The 20,277-nt window shown below is 31.9% G+C and overlaps 1 protein-coding gene and 1 pseudogene across 1 annotated transcript; one reads left to right on the top strand and one right to left on the bottom strand.

The window, feature by feature from the left end:
- Positions 1-7,061: 7,061 nt before the first annotated feature.
- On the top strand, positions 7,062-7,739 carry LOC143601858 (zinc finger protein ZAT10 pseudogene; annotated as a pseudogene).
- An 8,907-nt stretch (positions 7,740-16,646) lies between these two features.
- LOC143601859 (uridine 5'-monophosphate synthase-like) lies at positions 16,647-17,165 on the bottom strand. Its single transcript, XM_077079150.1, has 3 exons — positions 17,106-17,165; positions 16,845-17,015; positions 16,647-16,730 (listed from the first exon to the last, which is right to left on the bottom strand). The coding sequence occupies exons 1-3, from the start codon at positions 17,163-17,165 to the stop codon at positions 16,647-16,649; spliced, it is 315 nt and encodes a 104-aa protein (XP_076935265.1).
- Between the last annotated feature and the right edge of the window lie 3,112 nt (positions 17,166-20,277).

A 20,277-nucleotide genomic window follows, 5' to 3' on the forward strand; every position in this document is an offset into this window, starting at 1 on the left:
GTCAACACCAAACAAGTTCTGGCTTTTTGTTAGCCAACCTGAACTGGTTTAGACTTTAGAAATAGATTACGTACTTGTATATTCAATGTTGGTAATTGTTTCAAACAAGTTTTAATTCTTTTTTAATTTGGAGAGCTAAGATAAACTTTAAATTTATATGAACTCTATACTTGTTTTAATATTGCGCTATAAACTATAATAAAATAGAAACAATTATTGTTCTGGTGCTTTATCGATCCATTGATTAGCAAGGTTAAACTGTCTTCAAAACCGAATGTTGTCACAAATATAATGCGACCTAGTAATAAATTATTAAATTATATTTTGGAAGGGAAAATGTATTGAAACCAGGCCCAATATCTGTATTTAGTTATGTATATTCTTGCAAGTTCCATTAAGTATGTAGAGCTACCATTTTAATGATTTATTAAAACGGACCACAAGATTTTGGAGACAATTATGTGTTGCCCCCTTGTCAAATATATATATTATATAGTGAGTATTAAGTAACACATTGATGCATGCACCTTGCAAATGGTATCAATAATTAAGAAAAGAAAGAGTTGTTCTCAAAATAAAAGGATAGAGACAATGTTAATTTTTAAGCTTGGCCATCACATCCATAAATGACACTTAACTGACCTAGCTAGTAGTTTACTCTTTATATTTAGGCAAGCAAAGCCCTACACAACATACACCCATCCATACATGCGTACATACACGCAAACACACTCGTGAAAATAATAATAATAATAATAATAATAATAATAATAATAATAATAATAATAATAATAATAATAATAGAAGACAAGTTATGCCACCTACATTTGCTAAGCCAAAGTGTAGTGGAGATGACGAGACGTGGGAGGCCCCAATCTTTTCCACGTCATCATATTCCTGTTAACCCATTACAAATGGATGGTAGACGGGCGCCAAATGGGAGAGGAGAGGCAAAAATTGTGAGGTCAAAGGTTTTTTCCAACTAATCAAACTATCTTACTCGTATTTATATATAAAAAAATGTTAAATAATAATTGATTTTCAATTAATTATTATGCGCTAATGTTAATAAGAGCTCCCATGTTTACCTAACAATAACGTAGCGTGATGTTTTTCGTTTTTGAGTTAAATCACTACACATAATCTTATATATAATCTAAGAATATAAAGACTTAGTATGTTTTATAAAGGCTTAGGATCCTCCACACCATCTTGGATCCTCACACACCATTATTTTTTCTATATGGCTCGTATAGGACTATACGGTCGTATAGCAGTTGAACCATATCAGCTTGTGTCGGAGCTTGTCGTCCTATACGACCGTATAGACCTATACGGCCCGTATAGGGCTATATGATCGTATAGACAATTTTTTTAATTTTAAATATTAATACGTTAATATGACCGTATAGACTTATACGGGCCGTATAGAGTTATACGGCCATATAGACAATTTTGTTAATTTTAAATATTAATACGTTAATATGACCGTATAGACTTATACGGGCCGTATAGGGTTGTACGGCCGTATAGGCAATTTTTTTGACACAATTTCAAATATTAATACATTAATATCTTACATTTTAATGTAATAAGTACATAATATACTTTGTTAAATATAATATTTTAGAATAGAATAAATTGTTTATTAGCATTTACATAATACACTCGGCTAAATAATTTGTAGTTATACCCCGAGAACATTCGTTTAAAATTATTTCATGTTTTAAGCTTTGAGACCTGAAAATCTGTCTATACAGGTCGTATAGCACTATACGGCTCGTATAAGCTCGTATAGTCGTTTTCCGGCAGCGGTTAACAGTGGTCAAAGGCAGTCTGAAATTTTTCTGCAAAAGTTTTCTATACGGTCGTATAGCCCTATACGACCGTATAGGTTTTATGGTGTATCAGATAACAATACGAGCCATTTAACACCTATACGGCTCGTATATGTCTATACGGTCATATAGGTTGAAAAAAGCTGTTTTTTCTGTCCCCCCATCAGTAATGCGTAGCCTATACAACCGTATAGGCCTATACGAGCCGTATAGACATATGAGGGTGGTTTTATAAAACACATGAACGTGTATTATATAGTTGTTTCAAACAATTCAATGCAACCATGAAACTAAACAACTCAAACAATAGAAAAATAATCAATAAGAAATTCACAACTAACATTACTAATAAGCCACTTGAAACTAAATTTATTTAAGAAAATCCAAGTTTTAATCTAAATGATTGATTGTTATTAGTTAAGTACAGCTTCTTTTATCACTAAACAATTTATTGATACAAGTTGCATGTACAACTAAAGCATACCTAAGAGTTGTTTTCAACATCCGTTGATTAATTGCATATTTAGCAAAGTAGTGATAAGAACGATGCTTAAGAATTAAGAATTTAAGATTGACTTGTATCAAATGAATTTTAAATAGAAAACAAACTTTAGATCTGAATTAGTATTTATAAAAACTGTAGTAAAAAACTAAAAACTATAGTTTAAATAATTAAGTAGACTTGACTTAATTGAGATAAAAACAGTGTATAAGAAAACATAATAACATGCATAAAGAAAAATGATTTATAAAGTGATTTGAAGGTGAGTTTATGAAATTAAAAAACAAAAATAAACAAAGTAAATAGCAATTTTACAGGTGAGAAATGAGAACAAGTTGACAAACTAAAAAACTTAATTATCAAGAAACACGTAATGTAAGGGACAGGTGTCACGTATTTGGATAACACTCAACCTCAAGGAACACATGTGGTTGAGTAATAAATTTCTCTTACTAAAAACTAAAAAGAAATGAAAAGAAATACATATGGAGTTATCAAAGAGATTAATTACTAAAAAAAAATAATAATAATCAGTTCTTTTATAACAGCATTTGTAAATACTCTTAATATCCGAGTTAGTCTTTTTAAGACAAAATATAAATCAAACATTATTAAAAAGAAAACCCAGTATTATAGAAAAACCTCTTAAATCAGATTTCAAATATGAGATCTTAATATCCCAAGCTTTGCCATCACAATCACGTCATTAGACCAAAAGACTAAAGGTTATGAAAAAACGATTACATAACGATTTCTTGAATAAAATATTTACGAAATTGACATCACTAAGATAAACATTCTTTAATAAAAGAAATAAAAAGGTTATTTCTAGTGTGCTATACTTTACTGAATATGAACAATACTAGATAGAAGTACATATTCGACTTTTATTAAAGATTAAACACTACTAATTCAATGTATCACATACTTGTCGCTATTGAATTAATTCGTCACTAAAATATGTTTAATGATAACACGTTAATGAAAAGATGATACGTAGTAATGTTTGGTACATTACGTGCATTTAAGCCAGGTTTTATATGCGAGTTATATTAGACACACAACTATGAGATATTATGTAGATGTATGCTTGTATAAAAGATTTTCTTTCTCATATGGTTATAAGCGTAACACAAAAAGAAATGCTAACATTATTAATCTAAAACTTTAAGTAAAACCGTTTAGTTTGAGTTGTATACGTGTATTATTTTATGTGTTTAACTTGTATCGGTAAAATATGATACCCAATACTATGTTGTATAAACATAGCCGAACGGCCCGAACTTGTATAACTACTTTGAAACGTGATGAATAAAGGTAAACAAACACAATATCTTTCATGCGTTTTCCATGTTCGACAAACAAACTAACAAAGTGACAGTGGTTGGTCACTTGGTTGACACTTTTGTATACATAAATGTCACGTTTCTTTAATGGACTTAGAAAATTTTCACCTACACTATCAAGGTGTATATTACATTATTACTTGCGGTAACCAGTATTAAAAATGGTTTTATGTGTACACTTTAAAATTTTAGATTATCACAAGTCTTTAAAACATAGCGGCTCAAATAAGCTTCTATTCATATAAATGACTATTTGTTTCTAGTTAAAGAAAATTTAAATTACACTCAGAGCACCCGCAACACGTGAATATGGCAAAGTTTTGCCTCTCAAAACCGTACAAGCCACAAACCTCACCATTGTACGTGGAGCAAGTTTGTGAGCCCCAAGTGTGGCTCAAGTTTGTCTCCACAAACTAAGGTGGGCGGTGGCGTCTGATCTCTCTCTCTCTCTCATATACAGGGCCGGCTCCAAAGATTTAAATACCTCAGACGAGCCGAAATAAAAGGCCTGTATGGCTTGACAAACAGATTATGGATAAAAAAAAAGTTGTGCACCAAATATATTTAAAATGCTAGATTCGTTTCTAAAGTGGCGGAACTTGAACATTTTAATTGAGGGGCCGGAAATATTATAAAAGGCAAACAAAGAACATATATCAAAAAAAGAAATCCAGCTCTTACATGGTTAATAATTTGGTTTGGGCTATGAAAGAATATATAATTAATTTGGGGTGTTCACTTTTAAAATTTTTTGAGAGCATAACTCACCAACTAAATATGCGTAATATTACTGAAACTAAATTGGTTAAAATCTAGGTCAGTGACGGAACTAAAACATTTTAACTAGGGGTCACAAACTGTTCTTTTTGCATCCATATGTAAATATCAAGGCCATATTATTAAGTATTGTTTCCTTACTTTCTCTTGTTTATTAAATAAATAATTATTAATCGTCTTACACAAAATAGGATCACCAATAATTTAACTTTTCAAAAAAGTTTAATCTTTCTAGCTCTCTTTATATATTAGTTTCACATGTATTCTTAAAAGATATGATAGAACTCAACAATTGTTTAAGATTTTTCTTACTAATATATTCTTTTAGAAATATTTTAAAATAAATAAATATCTTTTGTTAATTAAGAAATACATTAAGTCATATAAATATGTGGCATGTAAAATAATAAACCGATATAGAGAAGGAAAAAATGGCATTAGTCATTTAATCATTTAGTAATACCTTTAATAATAAAAACAAACTAAAAACAAATTTACACATTAAAAAAAATACATGTGCATAAAGTGACTGTTGATAGGTTGTGTGAGAGACCTTCAAGCTTCGATTAATAATAAAATAATACTTTTCTCTTCAAACAACCATCTTCTTCTTCATTTTACTCTCCCTGCAACTCATCTCACAAAGTCATGCCATCGTAAAAAAAAGTTTTAAAACATATAAAAAATTCAGGCCCCTAAAAATTACATACCCCGGCTGATTGTCCGGCTCGTCCTACCCTAGAGCCAGGCCTGCTCATACACACACATATGTGTGTATATATATACACACAAATTTACTAAATTGAATGGGTTTTGTATATGTTTGTTATTGTGGAAGAAAATAAAAGTTTTTGAAAAAAGTTTAAAATATAACATGGAATTGATATGACGTTTTTTTTGTATGTTTAACGTTGCAGATATTCTTAGTATTAATTTTGCAGTTTTGAAATCTGTGTCACCGCTTACTTATATATATGTTACACCACAACTTTCATATAGTTACACCCCACAACTTATAAATGACAACCCTAAATTCTACGTAGTATTAATTACATAATTAACATCACATAGTTTAATATAAACCCTCAAGTTTCATTAAGTTATAAAAGCAACCTCACAAGTTTTTAACATGGTATCGATGTCTGATGGCATCACTGGTTTTTTCACACAACGTATGTAAGTCCCCCCTACTGTAATGAGCAAGAAACGAGCAACTAGTCATTTTTCTTAACAGCCCACGATTTCTCCAAATGAGCTACTAGCTAAATTCATCACATCGGATACACTCACCTTTCGATCTGAGGCAAACTCTTACCTAAGGCCAAAGCCCGTGAACACTCCTCGAAGGCACGACAGTGCGGTGAGATAAAACTCGGTCAGTTCAAAGATCCAACTGGTGAACACCACCTACTCGCCTAGTCACCCATCATCACCTAGTGTCGCTGAAACTAAATGATGGGGCCAGGAATAAAACCTCGATCACATGTACCACCAAGGGTCTGCTTGGTATGCGTAATGGAATAGATGGGATAATGGAATTAATGAAGGAATAGAATGGACAAAGGAATGGAATAAATTATTATCATTCAATTATCTTGTTTAATTACCATGTAGGAAACTATGAAGGGAATGAATAATTAATTTGTGTTGTTAGGTAGACAGTAAAAAAACGAAGGAATAACATCAAATTGCCGGTGACAGGTGGTAGAGGTGGTAGTGGTGGTGGTGAGCAATGGTTGGTAGTGGTGAGAGTAGGAGGCGGTCGGTGGTGGTGGCAGTTGGTGTGGTAGGTGGCGATGGTGGTGGTTAGCGGTGGCGGTGGTGGGCGTTAGTGGTGATGGTGGCGGGAGGTAGTGGGTAGGTAGCGGTGATGGTGGGTGGTGGCGGTTGTGGATGGTGATAGTGATGGTGGTGGGTGGCAGTGAATCTGGTGGTGGTCAGTGGCGACAAAGGTGGGGGTGGTGGATGACGACGATGGTGGTGGGTGCGGTGGTGATGGTGATCGGTGGTAATGGTGGAAGGGTGGTGGAGATTATGTAGGGTGAAAGAGTGGATTGATGATTAAATGAAAAAAAAAACAATGGGTGGATAGAATGAATTTAAGGTGTTCTAGAGGGAATGAAACGAACAGTTGTTCTATTCTTTTAGACAAGCTAACACACTTTTTTTCATTCATTCGTAATGATTCATTCCAACATCCCAAACACTACCCAAATATCTTTCTTATCACTTCATCACAAACTTATCTTCAGCAACTGTGATTATTAAAAAAGAAAATAAAATATATAATTATTCTTTGATGATTATAATGTTGTTAAGGTATGGGTGCTATCCTATCTCTCTCCCTACTCCACTCCCACTCTTGACCGACTTCACCACCCAACAACTCAACGTGTACCCACCCCTCTCCTCTCCTCTCCTCTCATTTCATCATCTCTTATTATTATTATTATTATTATTATTATTATTAAATAATACCTTCTCCAATATTCCATCCAACTAAGATTAACCTCCCACCGATACTCCTCACGCAACCCCTTATATATACCTTACCTTTTACTCTCCACTATCACTACAAACTAAACATATCGTCACATCATGGCAACACTTGAAGCACACAACTACATAGATAATAACAACAATAATAATCATCATGTTCAAGATCAATACTCTTTCAACAAAGGCAAACGTTCTAAACGACCACGTATAGAGTCCGAGGAAGAGTACTTAGCTTTTTGCTTGATGTTACTCGCACGTGGCAACCCCTCAGCCGTCGTCAACTCATCGTCTCAACGCAGTTCTTTGGTGGCGCACAAGTGTAGCGTGTGTAACAAGGGATTCCCATCTTATCAAGCACTTGGTGGACATAAAGCTAGTCACCGAAAAAACAATCCGGACGACCAAGTGTACGTGTCCACAGCCGCCACAACAGCCACCACAGTCGCCAGTATGTCGACTTGTTCTGGCTTGAAGCCTAGTGGGAAAGTCCACGAGTGCTCTATCTGTCACAGGTGTTTTCCCACTGGGCAGGCGCTCGGAGGTCATAAAAGACGCCACTACGATGGTAACAATTCTGGTAGTGGCGTCACGACCTCCGAGGGAGCAGGTTCAAGTCAACTACGTGATTTTGATTTGAACCTGCCGGCTTTTTCAGAGTTTCAAGTTATGGGATTGAGCGTTGACTGTGAGAAGAAAAGTCAACTTTTGGTAAATGATCAAGAAGTTGAAAGCCCGCTTCCGATGAAGAACCCTCGTTTGTCTACTATGTTGGATTAATACATGATTTACTGAGATAAAATTCATTTGTTTTTTCTTTTAATTTTATTGTTTTTTTTATAGGAAAAATATATAGAGAAAGATGGGATGTGCATAGTAATTAAGTGTCTTGACTCTTGATGATCATGTTGCTAGTATTATACCATGGATTTGATTCGTTATTTAATGAGATGAGATTTTATTTATATTTTCTATTCTTCGATCCCTAACGGATATTGACTTAACACAATGTATTTTGCAACATTTCCTTCAAATAAATCGTTTTATATTCTAACTTACTTAGATCTAGGGTTGCAAATTAGCAAGCTACTTCAAATCGACCTATAAAAAACTTGATTAAGCCAAGTTTAAACAAGTCCAACCCTATATGTAAGCACACTTAATAAACGAGCTCAAGCCCGAGCTTATTTATCGAGCTTGAGCCAAGCTTAAACAAGCCCGAGCCTATATACAAACTCACTCAATAAACGAGCTCGGGTTAGAAAACTAGCTCAAACCAGAGCTTACTTATCGAGCCGGCTCGTAAGCCTGAGCATGCCATTAATATTATTTTTATAATATATATGTGTGTATATATTTAATAATTATTACTTAATTTATAAAATGCTATAAAAAAGTAACTACATAATATATATTATTTTATATATAAAACTCTAATTGAACAATATATATATACAAATATTTAAAAATATATAAAGATTAATTAAGAAATAATAAATGAGTCGAGCAGTCAAACTCAAGCTTGAAAAAACTAACCACTAAATAAGTGTTAAAATAATATAAAAAATTTGTAATATGTGATATAAATGGTTTTAAACTTGTAATTAATATGAATCCGAAACACCAAGTTGGTGATGTAATGACGTTATAAACCACCCATGTGGTTTCATGCCTAAATTCACATGTGAAGCCCCAAATTCATGGCTCACGCTTTACCATTAATCATTAGTGGTTGTAAAATTCTCTTTATTTCTTTTAATATTTTAAAATTAAGTTTGAAACAGAAAGTGTAAGTTAGTTGTGGAAAGTGGGCGGAAAGTAGCTTGTATTTGGACAGATAAGATAAGATAAGCTAAGAAGAATGGTGTGGTGTTAACTGTTGACGTGCTGGAAACAACGTTATTTAATTTCAAACTCACTCAAATACCACATCTTATGTATTTAATATTTCGTCACAACTATGTCAATATAAAACTTTAACTTATAACTAATTAATGTGTTTTATAATATAACTGCATGCATTACATGTTGAGCAAATTGCTTTTTTACTTGTGTGCTATTGGAATTTTTATGGTTTGGTTTAACTAAATGGTGTTTCATGTTTTAAAATGTTTTATATTAATACGTAATAATCCAAACAAATAATTTATTGACGGATCCGTTGGAAGGAAACCATTTGAATGGATGAGAGGGAAACACACGTTCTAACAAAGGTTTCCCTTGTCGTGGACTTAAGAGTAGTAATTTTACAATAGGTCAGGTTATGTTAAAAGTTGTTTCATGCAATTTGAATTTGATAACAGATTAACAGACACTCTTTCATACCATTTGTATTTGTTATTTTTTGTTTCATAGCATACGATGCTATGAAGCTACTTAGTCATGTCTAACGTACCATGAATAGTAAAGTTAGTCATGTAATCTACGAATGTTATTTTTAAACAACTTAGTTTATTTTTGATGTAAACACTACTATTTTTATGAGTGAAAATCTATATTTTCCAAAGAAAAATAAATTGTTCAAAAGAAGATAACTTGAGGTTAAATCCTAACAATATAAGATTACAATTGAAATTAAATCTTAATTTTAACAATAACGTGGGAGGATTGGACCAGGTTTCGGTTAGAATAATTCTTTGTTCTTGCTTTTGTTGTTTGGTGGCGGGTCTTGGTGATGTCAAGCCCGGTTTATTCTTGCAATTGGCGCTGCTAGCTTCTTCCAAGTATTTAACGAAAAAAGAAAAAACCAACCGTATCTCGATCGACCATAATTCGACACGTAAATAGTTTGGGAAAGAAAAGAACAGATAAACCACAAATGGTGTGTGTGTGATGTGATGTCCAATGTTATTGTTATTTAACATTAAATGCATTGAATTTGGCTGCAAAGGATTAATGAGGTGTCCACCACTTCACTATAGTTATAACTTATAACCTACTACACTTGTATTCGTCTTTAATTAGTTGTAAAACAAATCATGTTTAATGATTCATTTCCGTCCATTTCTAATGTTTCTTTGCCGTCCAACTAATAACACAACATTATTAACCAATCACATATAACATGAACTTGTTTGTTGGAAAGTTAAAATGCCATTTTAACAGTAGGTTTTTGGTTACAACATAGTTTTGTTTCCCTAGAAGCTTTATTGAAACCTTAAAAATAGTAAGGGAATTTTAGTTATTTTTAAAATTTTAATATATATTTATGTATGTTAATATCTAAGATCAATGTATTACTTAAGATCGATCAGTGAGAAACAAAGGTGTAATAGCAAACTGTTACATTAATAGTGTGTGTGTTGTAGTAGCAAAAGCCATGTATATGAGTATGATGATTTAATTATAGATTATGAACACAAAAAGTATCACAGTAGCTAAAATTAATTATATACCACTATTTTGTGGTCTAAAGATATTGATGTGTGAAGAATTTGAGAATGTGTATAATCTGTAACAGTTGTTTGATTGGGAAATATGTGTATGTATATACGAGGGTGGATGTTTTGGTTAAGCAAATAATGACGAAACTAATCATTAACACAATGGTAAATGTTTAGGGAATCAAGTGATCAAGTCGGAAGGTCACCAAGCCGCTTCTTCATCATCTGAAGGTGCGTTATTGTAATTTCAATTATAACTCATGGGTACAGATTTGTAATTGATGGAAATGCATATCATAGAGGGAAAGTTTCTTTCACTCAATTTATATATATATATACTAGATTTTATCCCCCGTATTACGGGGGTTGTTTTATATTTTTCGCTTCTAATATTTATTTATTTTCTTGTGAATTTTAATTTTATTTATTGTAAGTAAGTTAATGGTATACTTATCGCTTAATGATGAAAAGGTTTCACAACTAAACGAGATGTTAAAATTCGTTTAAAAGCTATCTGGGTTTGGCGGAACTCATGACCCGCTTATTTTTTTTACTATAAAATTGCTTCTTTGTGTTCATGTTTGTTTGTTTAAAAAAATCAACATGTTCGTATTCAATTATGTTCGTTCGTTAAAATTCTAAAAAACCATACATATCTCAATTGAAAGAGTCCAAATATTAAAAAAATATATATGTATATATATAATGAACATAACAAACTAATATATATGCATTAAACATTAAAAAATATAAATTGTTGAAACTTTTTCATCATAAAACCCTAATTTAATTTCTCTTCTCTACACATCTCCATCACCGGTTAACTTCCGATTAACCTCCCCAACCACCATTATAAATATGAATACAACACATATTCGTGAGATGTGATTTTGATATAAAGTCAATTCGAATATTTTTTTTAAAAAAATCGGAAATTAATTTTTAATATATCCCTATTTTATAGGATTTTCATATCAAATATTTGGGGAGATTAATTTTTAATTTAATAAGATGTTATGACCCATTTAAGGGCTATCTGGGTTTGGTGAGACCCATACCCGTGAATTCAGGTCAAATGTATGAGAAACCTCTATTTACAAATAAAGTAATCCGATGACTTGATATAATGTAGGAAGCAACCAGAGAGCCTTAAAAGTTTCGTTTATATATATTTAAGATTAAGATAGATATATAGATTATTATAGATATGTAAAGTTTACTTCAAAAAAAGATGATATATATGTTTAATACGATTTAAAAAACTTATTATATCCACTTAATTTCTTTCCAAGAAATTTGCATGCTTCTAATCATATAGTGGAGTATTTTTTGGTATCTTTCACATTCATACTATGAGAGTGATATAATAATTAATATCAAGTGGCTAAATCAATGAGAATTCACCATTTCAAAATCAAACAATCTAGTGGATTCCATAAAAAAAGGGAGCGATCACATCGCGACACGTCGGATTTTAAAGGTTTCTTTTATATATATTATAGATATATATATAACTAGGTTAGCTACCCGTGTATAACACGGGTTTAACAAATTTAATTTTATAAGTCTAAAATATTCGAAATATCAATAATAAAAAGTCATGATAAGAAAATTTTATAATTAAATATAAAAAATAGAAACATACATTACAATGACATAATATATTTTTTTACTAATACACTGATCACAAGACATGCAAAATATAATATGATCGAATACAATATATTATACTAAAACAACTCGTTGTTAATAGTAATTAGAAGTTTTTTTATAGTAACAATATTACTTTACAGTGAAATATTATTTTTTATTAATAGCAATTAGAAGTTTAGTGCAACGTAACATACATGTAGCAAATAATTAATTTATAAACAGTTAGAATATGATGTTTAAATCTCATAATCGGATTATGATAAAATAATTTTACTATATGGTGCTTTCTAATAGAATTTATAACAATTATAGTAAGTATAATTAATTTATAAACAGTTAGAATATGATGTTTAAATCTCATAATCGGATTATGATAAAATAATTTTACTATATGGTGCTTTCTAATAGAATTTATAACAATTATAGTAAGTGCATAAAGTTGATGCTATTATATTTTAAAAATTCAAAGGATGTCTTAGTATCAAACAATATGAAACGTAGCATTTCATTTCATATAACATCAAATATTAGATAATATAAAACTGTAAGGAGATAAAACTTTATAAAACAATAATGCCATATTATCAATAAAAAGCAATCTCCATAAAATCAGACATATGATAAAAGGAAAACACAAACATAATTCCAAAACAAATTGTAAAGAAACATAATATGAGCAAACAATGAAAAAGGATAATAAAAATAGGAAATGTTTGTAACGATTAAAAAAGCTTCTACTTCTTTGTTTTTGGAATCAACAGTTTGTTATTCCAAGTTGCATTGGACACCTCCTTTGAGTGAATCTTCGGCAGTTTAGTTGGCGATAGAGCAAATAAGTAGTCAATGTTGTATGCATTTTCAAGGTTACACTTCAAATCAACATTAATGCATTCTAACAGTATTGTGTATTTAAATAAGTTACATTGTATGATAAATTAGTTGACTATAACTAAGGTGTAGAATGATAAGATACTAAATTAGAATATCTATTTATAGATGGTATATATTTGATTTGAAATTTGAAACCGATTATTACAATTGTTGACTGTTGATAGGTGTGTTAGTGAAACAAACTGTAAAAGTAATTAAAGTAGGTTATAAATTTGCATTTTGGTTATATATTAAAAATGGTAATTAAATGTCATATGTAATTAGTAGGAGCCGGTAGTGCAACTTAAATCGTTGTTGTTGTTGTTGTTAGTATTATATGTCATAGAATATGGAATTGTGGTAGCAGGTAGTGTAACTTGAATCAAAATTTTTATTAAGTGCATAAATATGTATTGCTAAGAATATGGTATCTAATTTCACCCATTTATTATTAAAACAATACTTTTATGCAAACAATTATCACATAATATTTTTATTATCAATATGAATGATTAAAATCACTCTTAAATCAATAAATGTATAAATATTACAAGTAACTTGTGTGATCGTGAGAGATTGGCATTATCATTATGTGATTTGCAACACTTGGAGTTAAAAATAAAATCATTAGAGAAGATAGATAGTGGTATGGTGGATACCTTTCTATGGCTTTCACCTCTTCCAAAAATCACTTAGTCATCATCTTGATTATTATTTTAAGAATAAAAAAACATCTTATTTAAAATTTCAAAAAAGAACATCGAATAGGTATCATATGAACACAAAATCATATGCAACATTGAAAAATAACATTTTATTTGAAATTACAAAACAAACATCAGATAGTTATGCAAGTGTCTACGTTTAAGTATAACTAAAAATATTTGCAGTGAAGGTGTTTGAAGGGCAAATATATATATATATATATATATATATATATATAGGTTAAGTATAAAATGAAAACCCACTTGAGTTGTGAAAACTCTAGAAACTCATTCTCAACCACATGTTTTTAATTAATGTTTAAATCTTGTGGTCCACAATTAAAGTAAATAAAAAATGTAAATATAAATATAACTTTTTCTCTCTCCTGAAAGCATATATAAAAATTAGTAAAAAAATGTTAAAAAATAGCAAAACATTTTTTTTTATGTTTCGATGTTTTGTATTAAATGTTACAACATATATTACATGTAACAAAAAAAACGATGTTACATAGGGTTTTCGCGGGTTTTCACAACTCAAATGAGTTTTTATTTTAACCTTACCCTATATATATATATATAAGGGAAAGTTAACGTACAAATGAAATTAACGTGCTAAACGTGAGAATCAAGTAGAGTAATTATATATACAAATAGAATGTAATTACATAATTACTCTATAATATAATTACATAATTACTCTATTTGTATATATAATTACTTTACTTGATTTTCACGTTTAGCACGTTAATTTCATTTGTATTTGATCCAAACCCTATATATATATATATATATATATATATGGGAAAGTTATCATACAAATAGAATTATTGTACTAATCATGCGAACCGAAGAAAATATGAAAAAAGTGGCGGTGACAATTTTGTAATTTATATCAAATCTAAAGAAACACAAAAGTGGCTCGGTGGTCGTTCATCTGAGTGTTGCGTCATGTTGCGATCAATCAAAGATAACTTGCTAATGAATCAAAGTTTTGCGAATCATTGATTGCTTAATTGAACCTGCGAATCACACTAATCAATCAATTGAAGCTACTAAAATAATCACATAGAATTAGAAGATCGGATAATTACTCTATATTAGTTACGTAACTACTCTAGAGTAATTACTTAATCATAACTCGAGTAATTATTTATTTAACTAGAGTAATTATGAAATCACATATTTTGAATCTGATGAAGTTTTGTGTAAGTATTTACATAATCACTCTACTTATAAAAACAATTACTCTAGTTATGAAAATAATTACTCTATTTATATGTTTAGTTATAATATCCAGTTACATAAGTACTCTATTTATGAATATAATTACTCTACTTGCTGTAACTTTTTATCTACTCAGGCAAATCAGTTATACTCTACAATGAAAGAATCAATGAATTTGAATCAAACAAAAGCAAACGGGTTGTTTCAGTTGAAATTGAGCTCTGTTATTTAAATCGATCTATATATGTTATTTCAATTGATTGATTTCACATAAACCCTTCAAAAAAAATTCATGCTTTGTTTTTAATATCAAATTCTATTTTAATTTAATCATATAATTCAATTGATTTCATTAAACAGTGGGTTTCCAGTGGATGATACAAAGAAGACATGTGAAAGAGATGAAGAAATTAGAGAAAGAAAGGTCGATTGCTACAGATTTTGTAGAAGAGACGTGGGAACGTGAGTTAGATATGAAGGATGAAAGAATCATTTAATTACAAAATTGCCACAGTCTAATTCTTTAATTCGTACGATTAGTACGGTTTTTTTATTTGTATTTGATCTATCTCCTATATATATATATATATTAGGTAAAAAAAATAAGTTTTATAGGTCCGTAGACAAAAAAAAGTTCATAAATATAATTTCATATTTGTTACCCAGTTAAGAACATGACGATGCTATGGTTTTTTCATAACTATATTTATGACACAAGAACAATAATGAGTTGGTAGATGATGATTCAGATTTCTTTCCTGTAATTAAAGATTGTTAACAATTTCTTGAAGTAACATTACCAAATTTCAGGAAAATGATTTAGGGTTTCTCATATATATGAGAGAAATCGAAGAAAGCCATTATTTCTGGTCGCTAGTGATTTTGAAGATGAAATTAGAAGTTTCTTATAAGTTTTCTAAAGATGAAATTTGAAGTATTATCGTCGGTAATTATGGAATTTGGGAATGAATTGTCAGACCAATGATAAGAGAGAGAGAGGATTTTGTGAAGGAGCTTTGTGGGATGTTAAACATTAGGAAAAGGGTAAGAAATAGGGTTTCTAGAAAATCACCAATGTGTTTGTTCGGGTTATAAGTAGTTAATTGAGTCGGGTAAGGATATGAACCGGGTTTGTAAAAGGAGTGTGGTGGGAGGCGGGAATTTGAGAAGAATGATGGGCTAAAAAGATGACATGTGGCGCAAGGAAACCTTTATTTATTAACTAGTAAAAGCTCGCGCGATGCGCCGACAACGACAATTCACAACGCGCTACTCGTATTTTATTAGTTTATCAATTCTCTCATAATATGCCATATTATACTTCTGTTAGTTTTCTTACTCATAACATCAACGTGATTTATCCACACCATGAGTCTTACATATCTCAATTAAATGATAACCGACACACATATACTGGTTTATCCAGTTTGTTTTAATTGTTTGAACTTATTAGGCCTTTCATTACATTTTAATTAGTCCTATTGTCTTATTCAACTTGGAAATTACTCACGGGCTAACCTCAATTTAAACATAAAACAATAACAAGCAGAACTCAAGCAATGTTATGTTAAACTAACCGAGCTCAAGCTCAACTACATTTCTACTGTCACTAAATCACAAGATTTTTCCCTCTTTTTGCAATGAAAACTTCCACTAAATACTTGAAAAAAAAAGTAGAAAATCTTGGTTTCATGTAATCCATAAAATTAGTAACACATATTTATTGACGGTTTCAACACATGTTCACAACCGGCATAGCCAAAATATGCCACTATTATACATAGAAAAAACACTTTCAACTCACTTGCAATTAGCTAAATACGTGTTCCAACCTTGTGCATGTTTGCATGTTACTCCCGAGCCGCATCAACATGATGATCGGCTTTAATCCCACAGCCCACAATAATCATATCACTACCTCTTTCACATATTACCTAAAATAGTAAAATCAAACATTAACATTCACATATTAATCATAAAACTTCAAAAAGTCAACTGTTAACTTAAATAATCAAAAGTTCTCAAAACTTACATAATTGGATTGTTACATTGTTGGCTCGATGCATCACCACATTTAACCAAATGAACACCTGGTGTCGCCTGGCTAAAAGCTGGGTTAAATGGGTCGATGGGCCATGAAGCCAGGTTGACCGAGATGCACCGATAACAAAATCAGAATGTTCTTCTACAATCTTTGCAGCTGCAAGTGCCCTAATCTCCTGGAGCAAAGTTAAAGCATAATTGTCAACCCCTTTTATATAGTGTCCAGACAAGAGAAAAGTCAGAAAGTCAGACCTTTAGTTTCAAACCGTCATGATTCCAGAGCCTGAAATAATGTGAAAAATTACTATATCTGCCCATTGACCCATTCTGGTATTCAAAAAGTACCGCTGCATATTAAGTTAAACGGGTCGGTTAGTTTTAGGCACTTTAGTCATTTAACATAATTATTTTCATATAAATATAATTATATATTTTTTTTTACAATACCAAAAGGGCATTTTCGAGACTGATTTCACATTCTTTGTATAGCAGATAGCTGCAAAGTAAGAAACTAAGAAATAGATGATACAAATTGATGTATACTAAACAGAGAGCTTAAAAAGGCTTGGACTGCCAACATTTTCTCGACCCTAACAACAGATGGGGCCTGCTCATCAATTCTACACTTAAAAAACATAACTGTCAGCCAGTCGTCGTATTTTAAACCAAAAAATAGCATATTTGTTTATGAAAACCACGCGGATTCAATCGGTATCGGTTAACTTTGTTACATTACTGCCACTAAAACCTTAAAAATAAATTAGTAGACGCCCAAAGAAACTATATCCTAAAAATAAATTAGTAAAAGCCCAATAAAATAACGTGTCTTTAAAAAAAAAGAAACTAAATCCTAAACATAAATAAATAACCATCCTGAATATAAATTAGTAGCCATAAAAAAATAGCATATCTGAAAATTCGGTTGGTATCAGTAAGCGTTGTTATGATACCGACACTAAATCCTAAACACAAATTAGTAAAGTTCCAAAAAAGAGAAAAATTTCTTTTTAAATGTGGTATGATAAACACATTAGTCGACTCCAGAAAGTCTAAGTCAAACAACTTGTTTTTCAATTTCACAAATGAGGTGACTTAAGCTAATCATTAGTAAAAAGTTACCCAGAAGCAATCACATAAATATAGTGAGCTAACCTTTAAAAAGTTTACAATTTGATTTCCAAGGTAAAATACACAAAACTCACACGACCAATTGCGATCTCCTAAATCGTGATAGGATGAAACAGTTGCTAATGTTGTATCCGAATGCAGCAGATCAGTGAGCCTCTCTGGCCATGCTCTCATTTATTGCCATAAAGCGTGTTACTACAACTTCTATTAGCACTCAGCCTAAGAACTGAGCTTCGACAACTACTGTTTGTATAGACCTAAAATCAAATGCAAAGCCTGATAAAACCTATTCATTTCACATAGAACCATTCTCCATGTGCTTTGATTGAACCTATTCATACCTAAAAAAATACTGCATATATTTTAAATGTCAATCTATTTATTTATTTCTATTAAGAGTGTTAATTTATAACACAACACAAACCTAACACAAAATTCATGGGTTTTGTTTAGTTTGGGTCAACTTGTGACAACTGCCCGATCCGACCCGACCCAGGTACCCGTTTTCGAATCTGATTCTTTTTATGATTAAAATTTGTTTATTAATCTTTGTAAATTTAACATTAAATAAATTATATATATATATTCTTATATTACTTACTATTAATAATAATTTCTTTTCCGCCGTCCCGCCTCTTTTCTCTCTTGTCGCCGTCCCGCCTCTTTCTCTTTCTTGTCGCCGTCCCGCCCTCTGCTTAACCCTGGAGCCTTGAACCCCTTTTTCTCTTAACTCTTTGCTTGTCCTTTGGTTCTTCCCGCCTAAGGATGTCTGCGCGGCTCCACGCGCCAGACTCTTTACAAGGAAGCCTGCGTGAAGACCAGTTGTTCCTGCGATACGCGAGGCGAACTGTTCTCGCAGCGCGCTAAGAATTGTAGTTCTTCTCGCAGCGCGCTAAGAACGGTAGTTCTTCCCGCGACGCGCTAAGAATTGTAGTTCTTGCAGCGACGCGCCAAGGATTTGTAGTTCTTCCCGCGACGCGCTAAGGATTGTTGTTCTTCCCGCGGCGCGCTAAGAAGATGTAATTCTTCCGCGGCGCGCTAAGGATTATAATTCTTCCCGCGGCGCGCTAAGGATTGTCTGTCTGCCTTCACCCTCGCGCGTGGCGCTCGAGTCTTCTCGCGCTAGACCTTAAGTCTTTTCTTCTGTTTAGGTCAGCTGTATTCTTTTTGTGATATCTTATCTTCTGTCGGAATAGTCACTTTCGGCGCAGCATGCGCACCAACCCCATTGGGTTGGCAGAAAAAGTGACTGACATAATCTTTTGAAATCTTCTTTGCATGTCTTGAACAGTGATTTCTCTGACGCCTCCCATGCTTTGACCTTTAATCTGTCAGCTTTTCCCCATCCCCTGCAGCTGCCGCATATCTTGTGATATCTTTTGCTTTTGTCTTTTTGTACTTTTCTATCTTTTGTCTGATTTGAGAAGATCTTTTCCCCTTTTCTAGGGATTGTGTTCCCTAGGGTTTTCCCTATATATAATACTATTTTTTTAACACTACACACACCACACTTAAACTCTCCCCAAATCTCTTCTCCTTGCCCTCTGCCGTTGTTCCTCAGGCTCCCTCCTCTCTCTGCCTTCGTCTTTTCCTTGTCCTGCCCAGAGTTCCGGGTAATATATAATATATAATAATTTGTTAAAGATACATATTACTATGCTAACATATATTCAAGACATAAAAACCAATCGTTAAACCAATAACCTCTTATTTATAGGTTAACTTGTGCTTGTTTCTTGCAGTATCTTTCAACATACCTTTTTCAGGTGAGTAATCTCGTACCTAATCCCTTTTTATTTTTAATGTTTTGGATGTTTCATGTGTTCGTACAAACTTGAGTCTTAAACTTGTTTATAAACTTTTGTCGCGCAAAACCCCATGTGTTATGGACGTAGACTTGGCTGTTTATTTGTATGTGTGGATCATTAACCGTCTTGTCGGCCTATTCCGCAGTTTTCATGGATCCATTAGATGAACACGTGAGGAACTATCGTTTATGATTTCTCTTTTGTTTACACTTGCACAGTTTTCTTGTTTTTTGTGCTCAATTGGGAGCACGGATTGAACTATGAGCTATGATCTAAGGCTTGATCACAATCTGATTACACCCTTATTGAACACCAGTTATACACATGTTGCGCGCAAGTGTTTGTATTATCTATTTATATCTATTAAACTTGATTTCTCACCGACACGCAAGTGTTGACGTTTTATTTTAACACATGTTCAGGTTTGCTGTAGCAGCTTTGGGAATCTCTTGGACGCGTAGGATGTTTTCTTTTCTTTTGGACCTAGTTTAAAATGTAACAA

The sequence above is a fragment of the Bidens hawaiensis genome, unplaced genomic scaffold (genome assembly GCF_021521415.1).
Source record: "Bidens hawaiensis isolate Kalapana, Puna unplaced genomic scaffold, B.hawaiensis_p1.1 tig00057288_1, whole genome shotgun sequence".
Taxonomy (NCBI): Eukaryota; Viridiplantae; Streptophyta; class Magnoliopsida; order Asterales; family Asteraceae; genus Bidens; species Bidens hawaiensis.

What these genes read in the sequence shown, in the direction of transcription:
- LOC143601859 (XM_077079150.1), bottom strand. Translation starts at nt 17,165, where the DNA reads ATGGGTCAATGGGCAGATATAGTAATTTTTCACATTATTTCAGGCTCT. An exon ending in CAGGCTCTGGAATCATGACG is followed by an intron (nt 17,016 to 17,105) that starts GTTTGAAACTAA and finishes ACTTTGCTCCAG; the next exon opens with GAGATTAGGGCACTTGCAGC. An exon ending in TGATGCATCGAGCCAACAAT is followed by an intron (nt 16,731 to 16,844) that starts GTAACAATCCAA and finishes TTACTATTTTAG; the next exon opens with GTAATATGTGAAAGAGGTAG.